Raw genomic sequence first — 24,206 nt, 5'->3', positions numbered from 1 at the left:
TTGTAGATGATGGTATGCTTGGACAAGACCGGAGAGGCCCTCCTAATTCAATGCCTCCACAACAACCAGATAGATTCCAGCACAGGGACCCTAGGGAAATTGACCCCAAGTCTAGATCAATGGCCAATCTACATATGGATAGACCAATGGACCATCCATATGGTACAAGAGATCCCCATCCACAGGCCATGAGACCTGCTGCTTCAGTTGGTGCTCTGCAACATTCAGGTCAACCCATCCATCATGACTACTATAATCAAGGTCCAGAAAGGAGGAATGACCCTAAAGGTCATGACTATGAAAATCATCAAAATCTGGAATCAAGGATACAAAAGGGTCCAATTGATCCTACTAGAAATGAGAGGAATTATCCTCAAAACACATTAGAAAGGCAACCTCCTTCATCAAGAAATTCTAATTCAAGCTTCAGAGATGAAAGACCACATTCAGCATATTTTGGTCAACCACCTGAGCGTCCAGATCAAAGATTTGAAAGACCCCAATCTATGGAAATAAATGCCAACAAAGTTCAAGAATGGCAGCAAAAATATGGAATGGACCATGGACAAAGTTCTCCTCATAATCAAAGTTTCGAACATAGGGATCAGAATTACATGAATACTCGTCAAAATTTTAATGCACAGCAGCAGCAAAGTGGTTATGTAAACCAAGGTGACATTCCAAAGCTAAATGCTAATAATGAATCTTATCAACCAAACTTTTATGAAAATACTGTGCCAAGACAAAATGATAACTCTCCAGCATTCCAACAGATGAAAAGTCCTGGTCATGAATTTGATCATAGACAGCGACAGCCTCCAATGGTGACCAATAAACCACAAGTGGCTCCCAAACCTAACACACCTAAAATGCCACAAGTTGATATTCCTAAAGTTGAGGTAGACAATCGTCAGACTCAACCACATTTCTTTGACCCCAGGCTGCAAAGTGCTGATCAAAGATCTCCTAGAGGACAACAATCAAATTTTGGTCAACCAACAAGTGCAAGCTATCCAGATTCACCAGCGGTACGCCCAGTAAAGAAAGTTTCCCCAGGAAGGGAAATGTATAATCAGCATCGAAGCCCAGAGTTACCTCCTCCTCCACAGGACATTCCACCAGAATTGCCTCCTCCCCCTGCTATGGAGGACTTAAATGAGGAGTTACCTCCCTTACCACCACCTCCTGTTCAAGATTTTCAGAACCATAATGATCCACAATATGTCAACCAAAGTGAGACAACAAGAGTAAACTTAAATGGTCCACAGCCATTTCATCAACCTTCATTTAACCCTCATCATCGAGCTCCAATGTTTCAAGCAAATAATCCCCCCAGGAGTATTGGAGTCACACAACCACAACGACAACAGCCAGTCAAAGCACCAGTATCTCAACCACAACAGAGATTCCAAGCAAATCATGATTACCAAAATATCTCTTATGACAACAAAAATCAAAATCGTTCTTTCGATTCACCTCATCATCAGTCACCAAATCACAGCATGTACGAACAGTACGATCATCGAGCACAAACACTTCCTGGAAACATGTCATTGGCTGGAAGCATTCATCAAAACATGATCCAACAAAATCAGAGTTTGATTTCACAAGGAAAGGTGCGTGTGGTACAAGAAATGGCAGAACGAACAAAAGACGGTAAATTAAAAACTTCACCATGGGACAGGGAAGAGCAAGAAAAACAAGAAAAATTACGGGAGGAAGAATCAATAAAAAATCGTAATGAAGAAATTTCTTTCTTGGAATCTAAGTCATATTTATCTCCACAAGAACAAGATCGATTAAGGAAATTACGAATAGAACAGGAGTTTCAGAGGCGTGTTGATGAGGCAGCAAGTCGGGAGGATGAGGAAGATTCTGATACAGAGATGACCAGTAGTGCTCAGGTAAGATATAGAATAGAATTTATGTTCACTAGTTGGAACACCATATATCGATTCAAAGCAAAATACCTCAGGAGACCATATCACTATTCTAAGCAAAATACCTCAGAGCACCATATCACTATTCTAAGCAAAATACCTCAGGACACCATATCACTATTTAAAGCAAAATACCTCAGGACACCATATCACTTCAAAGTATGAAACCTTAATGCACTTATTTTTGCTCGAAATGGAATAAAAACACTTATAATGTAATCATAGTTCAACAATAAACAAATATCAAAAGACATAATTTGCCAGTTGAGTAAATTTTAATATGGAATTTTTTACAGTTTAAATAACATTACTATGCTTTTCATCAACTGTTAAGACAGAAAAGCAACAATATGTTTATACCTGTACATATAATTTGGATGGTTAAGTACAGTACTGAAAAAATCTGATTAAATTTAGGACAGGATCTCCCAAAAACCTGTGTTCTCTAGTCATTTTATTTCCATGTGAATGAATTTTGAATTATGTTCATTCAAGACACTTACCCTAACAGAACAAAATCAGTTATGTACACAGGCTAAATTACAATATATGTTTTCATGTCTTAAATATGTTTAAGACCAATACAGAAATTTCTGTTTTTGTGCATTTAAAAATACTTGAAATCATTTGTTTTCAAAAATCAAATGAAAATCACTCTTTATATGAACCAAATCCTGTTGAAAATAAAATTACTTATGTTTTTTATTTACTTGTTTTTCATTTCATTTTCATTAATTATTTTGTTAGAGATATATGTTTTTCATGATTTTATGGTGGTCCTAAACATATGAGAAACATGGTTTTCAGGTGTTTTCAAAATACATGTATGAAAATGATATGTTTGAATTTTTGCTGTGGTTGAGATTGGTTACTATTGAGTGGAGAGGTTACTTGATAAAATGATATGTTTGAATTTTTCCTGTGGTTGAGATTGGTTACTATTGAGTGGAGAGGTTACTTGATAAAATGATATGTTTGAATTTTTCCTGTGGTTGAGATTGGTTACTATTGAGTGGAGAGGTTACTTGATAAAATGATATGTTTGAATTTTTCCTGTGGTTGAGATTGGTTACTATTGAGTGGAGAGGTTACTTGATAAAATGATATGTTTGAATTTTTCCTGTGGTTGAGGTTGGTTACTATTGAGTGGAGAGGTTACTTGATAAAATGATATGTTTGAATTTTTCCTGTGGTTTAGATTGGTTACTATTGAGTGGAGAGGTTACTTGATAAAATGATATGTTTGAATTTTTCCTGTGGTTGAGATTGGTTACTATTGAGTGGAGAGGTTACTTGATAAAATGATATGTTTGAATTTTTCCTGTGGTTGAGATTGGTTACTATTGAGTGGAGAGGTTACTTGATAAAATGATATGTTTGAATTTTTGCTGTGATTGGTTACTATTGAGTGGAGAGGTTACTTGATAAAATGATATGTTATAATTTTTGCTGTGATTGGTTACTATTGAGTGGAGAGGTTAAAGCTATTTCTATTGTAGGGTAGAGAATATTTGATATCCTCAATCAGAGAGGATATTTCTAAGGCCCAGAAAAGGATGAATGACCTGGAAACTAGGAGGCATTATGAAGAATATGAAAAGGAGAAAGATAGAATGGAAAGGTAGTATTATGGGTTTTGCAGTCATAATGAAATCAGTGGTTTAAAAACAAATTGTGAAAGCACATTAACAGTTGAGTCTTGTAGTGATAAGGAATATGATAAATTTTTACTGAACTTTTCTTATTTTTTATGTATAACCTATGATGTAAATTATTATACAATTCAAAACACTATGAAAAATTTCCAGGCTTGAAAGGAAGTTAGAAATTTTCGAAAGAGAAAGACAGGAAAGACAAGAGAGAATACAAAAACAACAAGAAAGAAAACTTAGGGATCATGAGGAATACATGCGAAAACAGAAGGTAAGCTGTAGAATCTGTTAGTTGTCAAAACTTGCTGTGGGGATTTAGTATTAAAGAACAGAATATTTTAAATATAAATTTGATTTCATTCTCTTTATCTTATAAATATTGTTCAACCAATTTCTTTTGTATATCAGACATATATAAATCTTTTAAAGTAGTGTTCTTTGAAAGGGGAAAAATTATTAACAATACTGTGAAAGTTCTTTAATTCATGGATTAGGGAAGGAACACAAATTCGTGGATTCTTGAATTTGTGGTTTTGAGGTTTTCAGTACAAAGATTAAAGGGAATCTCATTTCGTTGGGAATCAGTTTTTGTGGTTAATTTTATTAAAACCCTCTAAACCCTAATTACAGTCTGAAAATATGGAGAGAGTGAGTATAGATTGTTTGGTTGCACTTGTGTTATTGTTCCCTCATTATCGCCTGTGTATTTATATATATGGAAGATAATGGAATAAAAACTAAGTTCTGAGACATTGTAGCATATTACTTAAACACCCTCCACATTTCCCTCTCAGAATTCCATGATCCTAGTTTTGCAAGTGTTTGTATGGAGAGATAAACACCCTTACATACACAGCTTTTGGGGTAAAAGGTTTAGTGGACACAACTAGAAAGCTTGTTAATGTCTAATGATGAAGTGATGATGAAGTAGAATATTCATCTGTAACAGAAATCAGAGTTATATCTGGATGCAAATATTAATAAACTCAAATTAACAAGAAAAAAGCATCGGTGATGAGAAGTGGCTCAATTATGTGGAAGATTTCTGTGTGCTATTTTGAATAGCCAATTGAACAAAAATGTCAAACCTATTACTGTAAACTGGGAAAATTTTGTGCCTCATATTTTTTTTTTAAGATTTTCTTATGACTCTGCTTTCACACAATTGTAAATATGGGGAATTTGCCAGTCATATTGTATTTTAATTTTAGTAGCTCAGGTGAGCTATTGCCATGACTTGGCGTCCATCGTCGTCGTTAACATTATACAAAACTCTTCTCCTCTGAAACTACTTGACTGATTAGAACCAAACATGGGATAAATGTTCCTTGGGGTATCCTGCATAGAACTGATGTGGGGATTTTTGATTCGTTGAAAAACATGGCCGCTGTTAATAAATATAGAACATAGGGGACAGACAGTAGTTTTTCTTATATATCTCCAAAACCATTAGGTTTATCTAAATTCTGACATGTGTAAAATTGTTAAGCATAAGATCTATCCCTGGTCAAATTTTTGTTTTATTCTGTTAAGCCATGTTGGAGTTATTGCCCTTTTTGTACGATTTTTGCAATTTTTAATGTTAATTCTTTCAAAAATCTTCTCCTCTGACACTACTTGACCAATTGAAACCAAAGTTGGTATGAATGTTCCTTGGGGTATCCTGTATAGAACTTTTGTGGGGATTTTTGATTTGTCGAAAGACATGGCTGCTGTTACTAAAAATAGAACATAGGGGTCGGACAGCAGATTTTTGCATGTATCTCCAAAACTGTTAGGTTCAGCTAAATTCTGACATATGGTAAAAGTGTTCAGCATGATGAGATCTATCTACAGCCAAATTTTGGTTTTAAACTGTTGAGTTATATTGGAGATATTGCCCTTTTTCAATGATTTTTGCTATTTTTAATGTTATTTCTTTCAAAAATCTTCTCCTCTGACATCATTTGATTAATTGGAACCAAACATGGTACGAATGTTCCATGGTGTGTCCTGCATCGAACTGATGTGGGGATTTTTGATAGGTCAAAAAACATGACAGCCGTTACTTAAAATAGAACATACAGTGTAGGGGTCAGACAGCAGTTTTTTGCATACATCTCTGAAACCGTTAGGTTCAGCCAAATTCTTTCAATAGCTGAAATGATCCTTATTATTAGGACTACAAAAGTCTTCAGGGATAAAAGTTGTCTGATGAGGTCTCACTAAACACTTCTAAAGTTTCTATTACTTTACATGTTAAACAAGTAATTTTCAATGTTTCACTGTGAATTCCCAGGACAAATATCACCTGAAAGTTGCATACATTGCAAAGCTTGGAAAAGAAGAGTTTCAAAATCATTATTCTAATGGTACAATGACCTTAGAAATTATTCACAAAATTTACTTAAATAAAAAAAACTGAAACATTTTTACCTTTTCTGCTAACTGACAGCATGGAGACTGCTAACTGACAGCATGGAGACAAATCACTCACACATGTAAACAATATTCATTCACTTTTGTAGTAAAATTAGAAAAATGATTTTAAAGTACACATTCTCAGCTTTATTTTAACTACTTTTGATCAGAATAAACACAAAAATTTCTAGGTTCAGTGTGTTTTTGGTACTACATAGGGGGTGGCCATTTGACCTGGAAGTGGTTAGTGAGACCTGACTCTTTATAAGAGTTATTACCCTTGAAAGGGGAAAAATGACATTTTTTGAAAGTTTTCAGTCAATATCTTGAAAACAATGATAGATTAAAAGAAACTTTCAATTGTTGAAGTGGTCCTTATGATAAGCCCTACTAAAGACTTCTTGAGTCAAATTTGTTGGACAACTTCTTATTGCTTTTGAAAGGTAAAATTCAACCAGGTGGGCAATTCAGGCTCCTGGGAGCCTCTTGTTAGATATTAACTGCAGTTTTATTTTCATGGGAAAGATTATTGTTGAAATTTTTTGTTTTAAATTCCCTGTTGACAGTAATAGAAATGATTTCTACTATTTCAAGCCTATATTTTATAGCATAATGAGATTCAAGTTAGAATAAGTTTATTTGCAGTTGTTATTGACTTGCATAAAATAGATGAATTTACAATGTTTTATAATGCACATTTTAGACAGGGCTTTAAAAGTCCTTTTCAAAGACATCTCACTGTTGTAAATTAGGTTTTTTTATGGTGTGTTGCATGTGATACACAAAATTATAGGTGGTCAGATTTGTTATAAAACACATCTTTTCTAAATTCTTACTTCATTTGATATTGCTGTGTTTTAGAAACTCCGAAACTTAACTGTAGGTAATCTTTGCGTAAATATACTGTTGTCTATTTTAGGAACTTCGAGAGAAACAAAGACAGGAATATGAGGAGAATAAACGTGTTCATATGCAGGAAGCTGAGAAACTACAACAAAAGAAGGAGGAAGAGGCACAGAGAAGAAAAGAAATGGTTTGTTTTAATATTGATTAAACTGTTTGAATTAGAAGTCAAGCACCAATAAATCCTGTAAGGTTAATCTGAAATAGCAGTTTTACAAAGTGAGGATTCACATCAAAACTGAAAAACCCACACATGGCATGATTTTCCAGGCTTCCTGTCATCTGTAAAGTTCACAAGCATATTTCTTCATACATGTCATCTTTATACAAATTCAGGTACAAACAGGACTTATTCAGTTGTAATGCTGTTGCTACTTTCATTTCTGTCAGTATGAAAGCATAGGATAACTAGCATAACATTAATACTCTACCAAACATATCTCTTTTATTGGACACTAAAGCATCAAGACCCAGCACTGACCAATACATGGTATGCTATATCTGTTTTTATTTGTTTATTTAAGGAAAGAGAACAGTTACAGAGAATGCAGGCTCAGAGGGATGCTGAGGAGGCTGCGCTAAGAGCTGAAGCACGAAGGCGAGAGGAGGAATATCGTCGTGAAGAACTAGAACGACAAAGAGAAAAGGAACGTCAAGAACAAAGGGAAATAAGAGTACTTGAAGAACGAAAAAGACTTGACCATATGTCAAATCAGACTCAGTTTCAACCTTACGCAAACTTGCCACCTCAGTCACATTTTGATAAAGGGGCACCACCACCTCCTCAGAGAGGGAATTCGTCATATGAAATGGCTAATCATTCATTCATGGGTCAGCCAAGTAATGGTTACAGAAATAATGACATTCACAACAACAGTAATAACAGTGCAAACAGTTATCGTGGTATGACTCAGTCTCGTTCAAACCCCGAACAAATGAGTAGTGCTTCACCAGGAGGGAATCCTAAAAAATCAGTTTCATTCAACACCCAACCTGACACTCATCTATATACCCCTCATGGTTCTCAGTCATCGTATCGTACATCGTCAGTATCATCAGACAATAACAACCCAAATTTTGAACAACATTCACCTGTACAGAATGATTCTGTATTTAACAACACTCCTCAACAGAACCATGTGGATGCTAAATATAGAACATCTGAAAATACCCCTGGAGTTATTGGTGCACAGGAAATATATAGAGATCCTAGAAATAGGATTGCTGCTCAAAGAGAAGCTAATGTACCCAAGAAGTCTGGGCCAGAAAGAATGTCATTTAGAGACAAAATGAAATATTTTGCAAGTGAAGCAGGGGAGAATACTCCCAAGGAAAAACCTAAGGCTTCACGGACTTTGAGACATATTGAATCTCAGCTTCATAATGGACAGTGAACAAATTCTATAGATAATACTTGAATTAAATGTTTAATAAGATCATAAAGGGGACTATAAAATAATTTATTGTTAGCACAATGTTGGTTATTACATTCTCAAAATGACACCTTTACATATTCAAATATTTTCTTGTGTCGTAGGCATCACTTCATGTGGAATAAGAGTTAATTACCCATGTAAAAGTAGGTCAAAGGTCATCTGAATAATGGGCCATAAAGTTATATGTTGTACAAAGTTTTCCACACAGATAGTAATGTAGTTCAACTTCTGTGGTTTTCAAGGTCAAAGAGTGGTGTTGCAGAAGTTTTTGTTGTTTTAAACAGGCATTTTATATTGTTTTATCATTGGATTGTTCATATTTACATTTTTCTAAATATAGCTTTTTATTTATTGCTAGTAAGAGTTTTGCATCAAGTAGCCTAAGAAGTAATGATTATGGAAGAAATTGTAACATATGGTATACATTGTGAGGAAGTTTTACAACTTACCATAATTAGGGGAAACCCCTTCGCTGTTAGTGCTCTTCTGAATATCTTGTACATATGGAAGTAAACATTGTGAAGGAATTGCTGAATAGTGTATGAAGGGCAGTCCAAGTTGGTCACTTTATTTTGCAACATGCATTTAAATGTGCCTTTCAATTTCATTAATATTTTGCCAAGAAGGAAAATTTGCATGAGCATATAGATTGGTATTGATTAGGCTATCATGAAATTTGTTTAAATTACAATTGTTATTTTTTTAAAGTGTTGTTTTATAAAAATGTACATAAAATTCCTTATAGTGTAAATATGTAAATAAGAGAAATTTTAAATATATTGTTTATAATATTCTCCATAGAAACAAATTCCATGATCAACATTCTATAATGTACTAACTACACACATAAGGCTTCATCATGACTGCTTTCATGCATTTTCTTAACTGGACAACAATAGTATTTGTTAGATTTATAAACATTCATGTTCATACTAGGATATCAAAAATGCAAATCAGTCGACAGTACTTGTAGAAGAAATGTTCTTTATTGAATTGAACATGTATCATAAAGAGTAAGTACCTTTATACCAGCCATTAGTTGTGTAACAACAATTATTCTTTAATCATGCTAGCTAAGGTATTATGTAGATTGTTTAAACAGTGCTGATTGTAGTTTTTTTTTTTTTTTTAGCTCTAAGTACTTAAGTTTTTTTTTCTTCATTTTATTCTATGTGCATTTGTAGTATTGATCCTAAGCATATCTCTTGTTAACAAGTTGTGAAATTAAGACTTTCTCCCAGATCTAAAATTGGTTTTTATTTTTTTTTAAGTACAATTATGTAGTCTTTTGTATTTTTTTTTTTTTGTTGGTTTCAGTAGAAAGAATAGTTTACACAATTTCTAATGATTTATTTCCATTGTTTAAAGATAGTTTTACAAATTTTATTTTTTATTGTCCAAAATAGATGTTGTGAATCAACTAGATTTTGATCTAAATTGTGATTCAAAAGCATAATGTGATAAATGTGTCAGTATGTTAGGTTTATAAAGCAGATCCAGAATTTCAGGTTAGGGGTGTAAATAGAATTAAGTGATTATTTTTTGTATTTTTATTTTTTTTATTTTTGGAAGTTGGGGGGGGGGGTAGTAGAATTTGTGAAAAATCAAGATTCCATTAAAAAAAAATTAATTTCCCATTGCGTACACCAGACACACCCATTACTGGATCCATGCTTAGTTCAGGTTGTGTTTTGGGGCAGGTATACAATACAAATTATGGTTTCAGGTTAGCTGATAAAAAACACTATCGTTGGTAGGATGACATTTTTTACATATGTTGGTACAGTTTAAATGTAACATTTTGGGCAAAATGACATTTTTTTCATTTGGATTTTACTTTCAAATTTATATTACTATTCATATCTTAACAACTAAAGCATGTATTTTGTTTATTTGGAGGTATAATTTCTAGAATTATTGATAAAAAGTATCGGATTTAATATTAAGAGAATGTAATTTCAAAATATATATCTATAAAAGGAAAGCCCATACATAGAGTATTTTAATAGTCTGGAAACTGAAATTCAAATGATATAATATTGAGTGGAATTTTTTTATATCTTACTGTTACAGGCCTCATTCTATCATTTTGGTTGTTAATATTTATTGTTACTTACCCTGAGTTTAAACTATGTATTGTGTAATATATAAAAATTCCAGAAGTCATCAATGAGGAAACCATTTATGTAGGTATCGATGAACTATTTGTTTATACTTCTATTTACTGACTTCCTTTTCTTTAATCTTTATTTCTTGTGGTTGTTCAACAATAAATCTGTCAGGGAATCAGAATCACGATATTAATTTGTTAACATTTTTAGTCATTATTTTATGTCGAGCTTTTTTGCAAGTCTTTTGTGATTATTTCACATATCATATATTATTTTCCTTGTATTTTGGTTGTGAAAACTCATTCATCTGGTTGTGAACTTTGTACATGCAACAGAAATGTTAACGATACTAGCAGTAATAATGAAATAAAAATATATCATAAAATGCTTAACATTTATATGAGAAAAGTCTTGCCTGTAGCAAAGTTTTGAATTATAAATATGTGTCAAGGTTTGATGGACTTGTGAGGTACAGAATTATACCTGATCCAGTTCTGAATTTGTTTTATCGTTTGGAACATCTGCATAATTTTCACATCTCCTGATTAATGTGGGAAAAAGTATTGTTTGTAGAGACTTGTTTTGTTCTTGGCTGATGATTGATTTGAATTCCATTGGGACATCAGAAAAATATGTTGTTACACACAAAGGTTGTGGGAATTTGGACTTATTTAATATTCCTGTCATAAGAAATTAAGGAAAAGGCCTCATTTTATTTCATAATCTCAAGAGATAAATGATGGCATTTTTAGAACTCACAAAGTTTGTTCAGATAATACTTCCATTTAGATATACTTTTTGAAGAAATCTGATAATACATCCATTTTCCTTAGTGTTTTTTCAGACTGCTTAGAACTGTCTTTAAACTCTAGTGTCTCATCTACCAAGAGACCCAAGTTTTGCTGAAAGATTTTCAGGTATATCTTGGTGTTTTGTTGGTTGAGAAAGGAAGACAAAAACTCACTGAAAGAGTATTAAGTCAATTTAGTCTTTTTTTTTTTTTGCATTCTAGTTAAACGTATTTTTATATAGTCCACTGCATTTACATGAATTATAAAAAAAATAATTCAGTCACAGAGAAATTGCACTGAGCTAGCCGGTATTAATAGAAAAAAAAACGAAATCGTTGACCAATGGCTCACCAGTGAAGAGTAGTTGCTGGGAAAACTGTGACGGAAAAAAACGTTAGAGATACACAGACAAGTGTAAAACCGTGTAGCCCTCACCTTCTGAGTGTGGGTATAAATAAAACACCAAATTGTACCTGCAATGTTGTGTTGTATTTCTACAGTGCGGGTATAAATAAAACAAATGGTACCTGCAATGTTGTGTTGTATTTCTACACAGACAAGTGTAAAACAGTGTAGCCCTCACCTTCTGTGTGCGGGTGTAAATAAAACACCAAATGGTACCTGCAATGTTGTTGTATTTCTACACAGACAAGTGTAAAACAGTGTAGCCCTTACCTTCTGAGTGTGGGTATAAATAAAACACCAAATAGTACCTGCAATGTTGTGTTGTATTTCTAATTCCTTGGGGAAAAATAAATGAAAATGAAATGTAACCTTATTTCAAGCAACATAACTCCCAATTTTTTTTTTTAATTTCAGCGGTAAAATGGCCTGAACTTTTGTGAAAATAATCCAATTTAATTGAAATTCCAACTGATTGTAGTTTATTATACTCAAAGCTGTACAAAGTTGAAAAAAGATTCCTTGAATGGAATTGACTAAAATATTTTTAGAGGATATCACAATACCTTGCTACTTCATGTGGTAAAAGGGAAAGGTAAATTTTATTTTGAAGTCCTCATATATTATAGACTATATATAGGATGGGTATAAAAAAAACTAAACCCTTTTGTTGAAAAATCAACTTGGAGTAAACTTACTGATGTTTCTGGATACATAGAAGTCAACCTGTTTGTTGGACACATACAAGTCAAAGGAATGTTCTGTACTAAGTTGAAATAGATCCAACATCAGATATCAGCTCAAAAGACATCAAGAGTAGCCTTGTTAAATGTATATTGAAAAAATATAGACATATTCAGCATTACTATAAAAGATAATTTTATTAAAAGAATGTCATAACCTTAAATAAGGGAAACATAAATATATTCAACACAAAACAAAACACTACATACAACTCATGACACAACATTCACAATACTCCGGTTCAATGATTGTAAAATAGTGAGATCTACTAGTTCAACTTAATATGTTTACAGTACAATGTGTCAATAACCTAATGAAATGAAATTAATAGGAACCCTACAGAGTGAAAAAAATATCTGAAATTATTACAAACTGGCTGAAACATTTAGATTATCACTTGCATTAATATTATATAGGTATTTAGCTAAACATATTTCCCTAGAAAATTTCCTTACAAATATTTTCTATTACTTGAAGATGTGGGATGAAAAAACATCAGGAAAAGATTTGACCCAAACAATCTCTCTCTCTCTCAGATACAGCAATACAATGACCTATACAAGCAGAAAAATATGCTGATGGTAATAGAATGCAGACTAATTGTATTTTGTAAATGAAATGTGAGCAAAATTACTTGTCTAAGTCAAAGGGCCTCGACTCAGCACAAAAATTAGCGGTAATGAATCCAAACAGGGTTTGAACTTGATCTGTAACTTGTTACAGTAAGTTTATTAACTTTTCATGGTAAAGTAATTCACTCAATATCAAATGAACATCTGCAAGCATGGCAAACAATGCAAAAATCTAAGAATTTGCATTATTTTTCTAAGTCAAAGGGCCACAATTCAGCAAAAAATTAACAAACCATCACAAAATTTGAACTTGGATCTGCAACTTGTTATGGTTAAAGCTGCATTAGCTGCCAAATTTGTTCAGTTTTGTTTCTACTGAATTTTGCTGATAAAATGAAATAAGTTTGTAGTTATGCAATTGAAGCAATAAATGTTGAAAATACCCACAGAGTATTGTGAAAACAACGTTTTTTAATCAAAGAAGATCGATAGCTCAGATCCAATTACTTTTCGCCACTACTTCCGATTGCAGACAAGACATTGAACTGGGTTAAAAATACTTTAATCTTGATAAAAAAAACAACAATAACGGATACACAGGTAAGCGTGTGTCTTGTTTACATTTAATTTCATCTATTTCTTGATTAGTTTTCAAATAAATAATGACAGTTACTGACCATATTTGTGCCACAATATATCACAATACATAAATTTCAAAAGAATCCTTGCTTAATATTCGAACTTTTTTCTTTTACGGCTTGAGTCCGACGGCCTTACTTGCCATTGGTTGACCACTTTCGCTTTGCAATCAGCTTTGTTTTTAAAAAAGCAACCCTTACAGCACATGTGTGGATTAAGGTCACCAGCTGTCACATGCAGACAAATTTATCTAGGTCGATTTTTTGTATTGCAAGACAAGAAATATATAGGCACCTACTTCATGTATTTAACACATTTTATTTGTGGATATCAAATGAAATTATACAGGAAAAGAAAAATTTTGTAGAAATAGTTCAAAGTTAAGGCATATTTCAACAGAAACAAAAATTTACAAAAATGACAGCTAATGCACCTTTAAGCCATGTACCAAATATCAAATGCATATTTGAAAGCATTATTAAAAAAAACTATTTGCCAGACGGAGGGAGTGCAAACCTTAAGTCCCCTACAGCAAAGTCAGTTGAAAGGGAATAATAATAGTGATATTCAAATGTAAAACAAATTATGCTGATAGTACAACCTTAAATTTTCAGTAAAGAGGAACATGCATCTAAAATATTACAAGTGCTTTACAAACTGTAGAATGAATGAGTCATTTTGACTCGTGATCACAATGATAATCATATATATAGAAATGACAATGAAATTTTAACACTGCCTTTTACCAAACATTAGATGTTATTATGCAACCAATGTAACTTTCTAAACTATCAATCAGGAATATTTCTAAAGTTGGCAAAGCTGCCTGATTGTTGAAAGACTTGAAGATGGTTACTATAGCAATTCATCAACTCCTCCACATAGATAGAGATGGCTGTCCTTGTCGACTGGAATAATCTCCATCAGGGGTTCCAGCTAATACATCCCCTGTCTGAGCTGCTTCCATCTGTAACCAAATCAAACTGATTAAAAAAAGAACTCTGTAGGGTTTTTCAAAAACTGAGTGAGTAAAAGATTTAAAACTTGTTTGGATAACACTCTTTAATTAAAACAAAAAAAGTAATTTATTTAAAAAACAGGAATAAAAAAATGTGTTAATGCATTCTAAATGTGTTGAAGATTCTTCTACTTCTATTTTAATTTGAGAATTGAACTAGTTTTATCTTACCATCACCATGTCTTCAACATAGTACACAGAGTACAAATGACTGACCAATGAGATCATTTTTAGTGTCTGGACATATAATAAACAATTAGTTTATTGTCATTGAGGATAATCCACTTATTTGCTGGCATGTTTAGTAAGACAAAGGTCAACATACTATGTGTTTATTAGAGTATGGTCAATTCACTGGTTGGTATGCTATCTATAATTGAGGTATACTTACCATGTTCCATTGGAGTATGATCCACTCATTGGTTGGTATGCTACATGTATCTAAGATGGAGGTATACTTTCCATGTGTCTATTGGAGTATAATGCACCCATTGGTGGGCATGCTATCTAAAATGGAGGTATACTTACCAAGTGTCTACCAGAGTATAATACACCCATTGGTGGGCATGCTATCTAAGATGGAGGTATATTTTCCATGTGTCTGTTGGATTATAATACACCCATTCGTGGGCATGCTATCTAAGATGGAGATATACTTTCCAAGTCTATCAGAGTATAATACACCTATTGGTGGGCCTGCTATCTAAAATGGACGTATACTTACCAAGTGTCTATCAGAGTATAATACACCTATTGGTGGGCATGCTATCTAAGATGGAGGTATACTTCCCATGTGTCTATCAAGAGTATTATACACCCATTGGTGGGCATGCTAAGATGAAGGTATACTTACCATGTGTCTATCAGAGTATGATCCACTCATTGGTTGAGATCTCATAACATATGCTGAACCTGGCCGAGAAAAGTGAGCCAAGTCTGATCTAGGTATCACAGCTAAAGAGGGATCATCTTGGCTGACCTATTAAATAATAATACAAAAGTGTACTTAAAATAAAATAAAAAGAACTGTGTACATGTAAAATGTAAACTAAAAATTTATTTAATGAAAAAATGCTAGTACTGAATACACCATATTTACCAAGTATTTTATCAATGACTTGGAAAGGATTCTTAAAATCTTATGTCACCATAATTATTATTATTATTGATTGATTCTAGCTCCTCAATGACAACAGGTAATTATTCAATTTTAAAACAAAAGCATCTGATAATCCTTTGCTTTGTATTAAGACTTATTGGGTAAGATGGGTTTTCAAGCTGTATTGGCTAACAGAAGTAACAAACAACCACCAGCACTGTAGGCCAGCATTCTACCATTTTATACACTTCTCTCTAAATAAAACCAACAAGCACCTGCACTCCAGGAAAGCATTCTACCACTTCATACATTTCTCTCTCATAAAAAACCTACAACCTGCGCTCAAGGCATACTTTGCAAGAGTGGAGTATAACTAAATCAAATGATAAATTAACTTATACCTTTTTAACAATGTCCATCTGTATCAATTCCGATTTCACTGTCCTTCTACATCCAGCAGCTTAAAATAATATTGAAACAATATAAACATGACCTTTAAACTATATGGCTTTATTACACTAAATCTGAATTCTATATAGCAGAAAATTTTCGTGAGTTTTGGGAAATCATGAAAATAAGAACTCACCAGATTTAAGTAAAGTTATTTTTTCATATAATTTCCATTCTGAAGATGAGAAATATAGAAAGCAAAAAATAACCATATTCATAGAGCCAATCATAAATTTCGCATCTAGGAGCAGTACATCAATTTCATCAACAATAGAAAGAGTAATCAAGGGAACCAAACACAAGAATGTAATACAAGGATAAAGACTACACATTGTATGAAACTTTGTTTACAGCGGTATAAAAAGACACACATAAAAAAACATGAAATAACTTAAACAAAAATAATTGAGCAACACAGACTCCACTAAAAACTTGGAGCATGGACAAGGTGCACCAACAGAACACAGGCAGCACATCCAGAAATCCCCCCTCCTATGTACACATTTTGTGTCTTGACCTTTATTACTTTTATAGGATTTGGAAAACTGTAAGGAGTACTATATTCTTTGATGCTTGTTGGTTTTTATAGTGTTTATAAGGGTGCTATAGACAGAAAGATGGAAGGCAGTAGCATTACTATATCCTGCCATGGCTTCTTTGGCAAGGGATAAAAACTTACAAATATGATATTGTGAATACAGAAATTATTGCTTCAGTAACAATTGCCATGGCCCATTTTTTGGTTTTTTTTCTTTTTTTGTGAAAAATGACAATGAATTTTAACTTGAAGACTGAACATTAGATTTTTTGTTTTTGAAGTCTGTATACTTACATTTTATATAACCACAAAAAATTGTGGTCGTATTATGTTAAGTGTCATCAGTCCAGCCATTATACGGTAATTTTTCCATTTCCATGCAATAGTTATAGTGACCCAAATGTCTTGAAATTTTGATATATTATTACTTGCTAATAGAGAAAGCTTACTTATTAAAAATGAGGACCAAAAATGGTAAAATAGGGTTTTTTTATACTGAAGAAGGTTTATTTCTCATTCAATTTTGACAATTCTCTTTTTATTATTTGTTTCATATAAAATTTCGTATTAAGAAAATTTAAAAGATTTTAATACATTTAGCATTTTCAGTCCATAGGGGACAAAGGAGCCACACCCCTAAAATCAGCATTTTTATTTTGGGTCGGTTTTGTATTTTTCATTGGATTCCCCATAGAAATCCCTACCTGTATTGGAATATCTCTCAACGTTTTTGAGTAACAAGAGGTCAAAAGGCTAAAAATGTCACTTTTTTGAAAGGCCATAGTTTTTCATCTGATTTGAATAGACTTTTTTTGGGGTAAATTGTTCCTCTTTACAAATGAGACTTTTTTGTAGCAAATTTACTCTAGCATAAGCTGTTTCTTGAGAAAACACATTACAAAGTGATCCATAAAAGCACCAAGAAAACAGAACTTCTTACTTGAATTGAATTTTAAAATATTGTGCAATATTGTCACCATACCAGGTGTGGTCAGTTCATACAGTAAGTACCTATATTTAAGTTGTTTCAAACACTAATATTGTGTCTACACTTGCCCCAAGTGAACAGAGTTCAACTGGCAGTGGTTCTATCATGTTAGACTCGACGAACCTTTATGGTAAAGATCATTTCAAATGAGCAGATTTTTGTATTAAAGTTGCAAAAATTTAAAACCACTGATTTGCCCAAAAAGACAAAACGAGTGGCACAATAATTTCTGAATTTTTCAATAACTTTTTCTCAAATGCACTTGTACTATTCATCTACTTATCAAGTAATTAGTTTTTCAATTATACTAATTTTTCAACAAAAGCATTTTAAACTTTTACAATTGAATCTGTCTTATCAATCACTGGAATAAAAAGTATTTTGAATGATTTTATTTTTATAAATACAATAGTTATAAAGCATATAGAACAGTGCCTTTTATAAGAGGATTAAAATAATAATATTAATTAAAATAAATGTGGATTTTTTTGCTTAAACAAATTTACTCTTTTTTTATCTCTACTGAAACTTATGTTACTAACAACACAGAATTAAGATACATACCTGCAAAGAATGGCCAAATAGAATCTAGTGCAGAGGCAAAATCAATGGATGTCCTGTTAAATGAAAATACAAGTGTACATAAGATTTTTACTCTAGACTTGCTGATGTCTTCTTGGATTTTGTAAATCAATAAACTCTACTATTCATAGAAACAAAGAACTAGTTTAATTTTTCAGCATCTTCTTTCCAAAGTTTTCTAAAACAACCAACTCTCAATAAATGTGACAAGTTATAAATCTTACCTCCCCTGGCTATCTTTTAATGTTAAGTCTGGGTTATGGTCCATTAGTTTCATAATGACTTTTCCATGACCTTGGAAGGCAGCACAGTGTAATGGAGTCCATTGAGTTCCTTTATTGCACATATTTATATTGGCACTGGAAAAAGAAGATACTTTGGTACCTAGATCTTCACTAACCTTGTGTAGTCATGTATATATATCTTGTTGAATGTTTACAAATGTCTAGTGGTCATTAGAGCAAAACTGACTAAAGAGTTGGCAGGCAAGTAGGAATTTTGCATGCAGTCTTATACTGAATGTTTTACTGTGTAAATCAAGATAAAGTTATCTGTTTAAAGACATGTAATAGATACATGGACTTGGACACACTATCTTTAACATGCATCACATGATTATTACTTCATTTTACATTGTTTTCAAAAGAAAATACCAAGTTTAAGACCTATACAACAACATATATTACTAAAATTGTTAAAAGTTCTATGTACGTGTATATGTATAATTTTCTAAATTAAGTACCAGCAGATTGATTGACTATGGTTTCACATCTTATATATTACAGCAGATATTTCATGCATTTCAGGACATTTAAGGATTGGCAATAATAAAAATTATGTCTATTGAAAAATAACTTAAATTTTCCATGTGCATATTGTTTATTGCGCGAAGACAAAATTTTTATCATGGCCAATTCTTATAAATAAATTATAAAACAGATTTTTATCTTTAAACATGAGAAAAGTAGCTCTGAATTTAACTGAATAATGGCGTGTCAATATTTTTTTAACCATCAAGATATAACACAATTATTTCAACCAATCAGATTATAGTATTTATCTCAAATTAATTTATGTTAAATTAAGTTGAAAAACAAACCCAATTTCTAATAAATATTCTACAATGTCAGCATAACCCCAAAATGCAGCAACAGCCAGAGGAGTCATGCCATCTTTTGAGTATTCATTTAGTTTCCCTCCATTTTCTATGCACTGACGGACATACTAAAATATAGAACAAAATGATGCTTTGAATTATTTACTTACAATGAAAGAATTTGATTAAAATCATATGGAAAAAATATGTTGAGACTTACTAACTAGAGTAAATACTTCATCCTAAAATTGAACCCTTTCAGGATATGTATTGATTGGATACAAAAAAGATGTCAGTAAAGAAGAAAAATAGAAGAGGTGATACAATAATAATCCAGAATACAAACACAATCAATGCTAATTAAATCTTCTGTGTTTCTAAATCATATAAAATTACCTGACCAATACACATGAATTATCATAGGTTTTTATCATATGCCTGTGAAAGCAATGCTAATTTAATAGTGTGTAACATGTCTTACTTGTGCATTTTTTAGTTATTGTGCAAAGATGGGAAAATGCCTCTTTTTATGAATAAGGTCTATAACTTGAAAACATAAAATTGGACTTAATACAAAGCATCACAAGTGTGGCTAATGATAGACATTCAGTCAAACCGGAATAGGTATCTGACAAGGCTGCAGAGAAGTGAACTCAAAGTGAAAGTAACCTTTAAATTGACCTAAAATTAAAATATGCAACTCAAAAACCAAGAATAATAAGATAAATTTATAAATTTATAAGTTTTAAGTGGAGTCTGAGTTGCTCATTTGCTTTTGTTACTTTGTATGTATGATTTTAGTTACTTCATGTTCTTTGTTGTGTATGTCTGTTTTCCATGTCGGGTCTTTGTCCCTGGATTACATTCTTTTGATTACCGCTATAACCTTGGTTTCCTTTATTACTCTTTCACAGATTCTAAATCTGGTATGCAGATTTTTTTTTAAATGGACAACCATTTACCTATCCCATCTCGCCCCTTTCAGCTATTGCCCCTAAGTGTATAAGAGGGACGCTCTGATGTAGGCTGTGCCCAACTCATACCAAGCATTTCATGTGACGCTAATGCTAGACATTCCGTCAAATTGGAATAGCTATCAGACAGGCCTGCAGAAAAGGGTCAGCGAAGTGAATTCAAAGTGAAAGTATCCTTAAATTACTAGTAGTTTAAAATTGGAATATGTAATTCAAAAACAAAAAAAAATAAAAATGAATTATTTACAGTAGCTAGATCTGGTATGCTAAACTATTTACCCATCCTGTCTTGCCGCTTTCGGCTATCGTTCCTTTTTTCTATGATTTTACAAACTTAACAAAAATGTATAAGTGCGATGCTTGGTTGTAGGCTGAGTCTAACTCATATTATTAAAGGAGAAGGAGGAATAAAGGGTCTCATTGGCCTAAAATACAACAGAAAATTAATCATTAAGTGTTGAAAGATTTAATTGTGAATATGGAGACTTGAATCCATCACAGATGAGAAAACATAAAGACTTCTGATAATTTTTGCATTAAAAGGACAGAAAACTTGCTTGACATTGAACATAGTTGATATTTTTAGGCAATATTCGTATCTTAATGCCCCTACACCTTTGATAGGGAGCTCAAATCAACTGAAGCAATTCAATAAAGTTTCATGAAATTGGTGAAAGCTTTTTTGAGTAATTATATTATTGCCAGGCCTTTGTGTAACATTATGCCATAATAAAAAAAACCTACATTCTCATCCCCAACCCCAAGATTTTTCATGCCCACACAATTTTTTTTTATTATTATTTTCAAAGTGTGTTTAGAAAAATAATCCAACACTCAAATTTCCAGAAATATTCTGTGTCTTGTTATAACAGTCATTAAGCAGTCATTTCTGGAATGTAAATCATAGTTTTTTCTGTTATTTCTTTTTTAAATGGTTCCAAATTGCTGAAAAATGGCATGGGTGTAGCAGTTTAGACACATAACTTGAATACAGGTCGAACTTTTCAATACATTTGTGCTGGTAAAAATCAATCACCAAGCACACAAATGGTGATGATAACAACAAAGCCAGTTTTTTCTACAAGTCACAGTTACTGCAGGAAAAAAAAAATGAAATTTGTCCTCTACTCAATTTTTTCAGAAAAGTTGGATGAGATTCTAGATTTTTTATATCATGTATATCATATCTTTGTAAATGAAATGTTTACCTTCCAACAAGGACTTTATTTTAATACTAGCTAGTATTATATTGTCCCTACTTAAAAAAAGAAGTACAGAAATCACTTTTACATGAATTACATCTTGATCTTATGCACTCAAAATTTCAATATAATGTTTTGTATGCTGTAACAAACCTAGTAACTTCTGACGATTAGATAATGAAAATACTTTGAAAACAACTTCAGTTTTTCGAAGACTTTTAGAAAACTTTTCAATAAATAAGAGTAATGAAAAACATGTATTTGATAAAGGCACAAAGAGACAACAATTAGTAAAATTTCAGTTAATGTCAAAATCAGAAAATACACAAGCAAAGGGATTATGTTGCTCACTAACCAAAATTACCTCCCCTGTTCAACTACTTAATCGTGGGAGTCATTTGAAATAAAAATGTGATCATTCTACACATATATAATGTAATAATATTTTGCCCCAAACTGTTTTTTTCCTAAAAGATGCTCAACTGGCCCAACCAGATACTTTATATTACAATCTTTGCTTTACCAAGAAGTTTGCATTAATTGCAAGTTGATCATCAACGTCAACGATGTAGTTTACATTGACAACGATTGATTTTCAAAGAGTTCTAACTGAATGTTATTACCAAGAAGTATATGGAATTACGAAATTAACTCAAGATAATAGTAAGACATAAAACATTTCACTATCAAAGTCCAAGGATAGGGGTACTTACCATTAAATCGCCGTTAGCTGCTGCAGTGGCAACACTCATGGAGGCCGCCATTACTAGATGTTTGTCACGTGACTCTCATGTGATCAAGTTTAATTTGCGGGAATACTTCAAAATGTTAAAAAGTCAACATAAAAGTTCGGCAATTAATTTTAAAAACTATCCAATACATTAAAATATACAAAGAAATAAAGAAATATTTTTTTTTGTTTTGTAATTCTTCAATATCTAATTAAACAAGCCTTAAACCATATTTATTATAACATTATATGTACGATACCAAACTTACCCATCATTTTAAGCTTTTGTCAAGTGTCACTTAATTGCTCAGTTTCATTCTTGTTTATTTTTCTCAAGTCATCAGTCAATGAACAACTGTCTTTCACAAATAGGTTACACTAGAGTGGTGAATTCAGAGGTTTACAAAAGGGGTCCGGACAAACACAGGTCCTCAAGAAAAATGTGAAGACTATAACCCGACCGACCCTAATTTTTTGTGACTACCCTTGGGTTTGTTGGGTATTACATTGTTCGACGCAATAGATCATAAATTGAAATTCGATTGAAGTCGATATTTTGGATGTGTGAGCGACCCTTTTGGCCCCTTATAACTATCAAACCGTAAGAGCTATCAGAAATCCGATTGGGTAATTCAGACAAGGTTTTTTAAGGAATCCGTTTTTTTCTAATTGGACCAGAAATTAAAAAAGGTCAGTTTTTAGGGTGGGACCCACTTTGGCCCCTTATAACTCGAAAAACCGTTTAAGGGATATCAGAAATTTGAATGGATTTTTCTTTAAAAAATCAGATCATAAATAGCGGAAAAGTTTACAATTTTGGGCATGGTCAAATTTTGTACACTTTACCTCCAAGACGGTTAAAGGTAATCTAACCTATAAAAAATTAGAACAGAATTTTAAAAGGAATACATTGACATCTGAATCATAAAAAATCCTATCTACAATAAACATTTCCTATTAATTCTAATGATAACACCCGTTCCCGCCTTCAACCCATTATTTTTAAAAGGGGCGAGGCAAAAACGCGTCCAGAACTAAAGGGCCCTCCACCATGTCCCTAGGAAAAATGTGTTAAAATTACAAAAACGATACAAGTTTTACTCAACTTATCGTAAATAAACGAAAGTTAACGGACACCGACGATGACGACGACAGGGTGATACAATTATATGACAGAAAAAATGTGTGGTCTCATAATGATAACTGCTCAACCAAGAGATAACCTCCCAATGAAATATACAGTATTCCCGATCAAATCAAGGTTGGTTTTAAAATAAAATGAACAGCGGTTGAGTTTTTCTACATTCCGCAGAACGGGATTTGTTAAACAACTTTGAAAAACAACTATAAAAAAATGATGGCCTAATTAATGACCAACTAATTATGTTCAAAACATTCTCTTTTCTGTGTAACCCTCATCTGAATGAACAAATGCTGTTATTGGCCTCAAAAGAAGAGGTGTGATGTTCTTACAGAAATGGTTAAGATGTGTTAGACAACCAACTCTGCCTAAAGTATTTATCTCACTAGACTGAGCTAACAATTGGCTGGCATGGTCACAAAAATCATACATATTTAATCATACATATTTTCATTTTACTTTTTCAGAGGACGTCTAAGTAATGAAAGAATTAGAACCGCCAAGATCCCTTCATAGACTTGGGGGAATTCTAGGGAACCAAGATTCGAACGGTAATCCAAAAGAACATATGACAATGACAAAGACAGGACCAACGAAAATAGACATATACAACAACAAAGAACATGAGACTCCAGCAGGAGCATGGACCAGGTACACCAGTAAGGTAAGCATCCTCTGCTTTTCTAGAAACACCCGAGGAGTTGCTCATAAAATGTTAGGTCTGGGATAGACTTCAATTTTGTAGCAAGTTAACCCTATTCCAGAAGCCTAACTGTAAGAAGTCTAGCAGAGTACAAA

The 24,206-nt window shown here is 32.6% G+C and overlaps 2 protein-coding genes across 4 annotated transcripts in view; one reads left to right on the top strand and one right to left on the bottom strand.

Annotated features, from left to right (window-relative positions):
- LOC148615165 (uncharacterized) overlaps positions 1–10,828 on the top strand; it is a 58,962-nt gene extending 48,134 nt beyond the window's left edge. For 2 of the 3 annotated variants that reach the window (XM_088589812.1, XM_088589810.1), the window contains 6 exons: positions 7–1,904; positions 3,440–3,561; positions 3,749–3,863; positions 4,223–4,240; positions 6,912–7,025; positions 7,420–10,828. In XM_088589812.1, the coding sequence (XP_088445938.1) occupies positions 7–1,904; positions 3,440–3,561; positions 3,749–3,863; positions 4,223–4,240; positions 6,912–7,025; positions 7,420–8,289 (3,137 nt within the window). In that variant the 3' untranslated portion in view covers positions 8,290–10,828. The remainder of the gene's footprint in view (positions 1–6; positions 1,905–3,439; positions 3,562–3,748; positions 3,864–4,222; positions 4,241–6,911; positions 7,026–7,419) is intronic. The other variant, XM_088589811.1, reaches the window with a different exon arrangement.
- A 1,662-nt stretch (positions 10,829–12,490) lies between these two features.
- LOC148615164 (inactive serine/threonine-protein kinase TEX14-like) lies at positions 12,491–22,374 on the bottom strand. The gene is made up of 7 exons (XM_088589809.1): positions 22,251–22,374; positions 19,365–19,489; positions 18,490–18,624; positions 18,248–18,300; positions 16,109–16,167; positions 15,462–15,587; positions 12,491–14,557 (listed from the first exon to the last, which is right to left on the bottom strand). Exons 1-7 carry the CDS (start codon positions 22,299–22,301, stop codon positions 14,459–14,461), a joined length of 648 nt encoding a protein of 215 aa, XP_088445935.1. The 5' UTR covers positions 22,302–22,374; the 3' UTR covers positions 12,491–14,458.
- Positions 22,375–24,206: the final 1,832 nt, after the last annotated feature.

The sequence above is a fragment of the Perna viridis genome, chromosome 6 (genome assembly GCF_037379345.1).
Source record: "Perna viridis isolate PV_CMFRI_1.1 ecotype Kerala chromosome 6, ASM3737934v1, whole genome shotgun sequence".
Taxonomy (NCBI): domain Eukaryota; kingdom Metazoa; phylum Mollusca; class Bivalvia; order Mytilida; family Mytilidae; genus Perna; species Perna viridis.
This window is presented reverse-complemented; position numbering and strand designations above follow the sequence as displayed.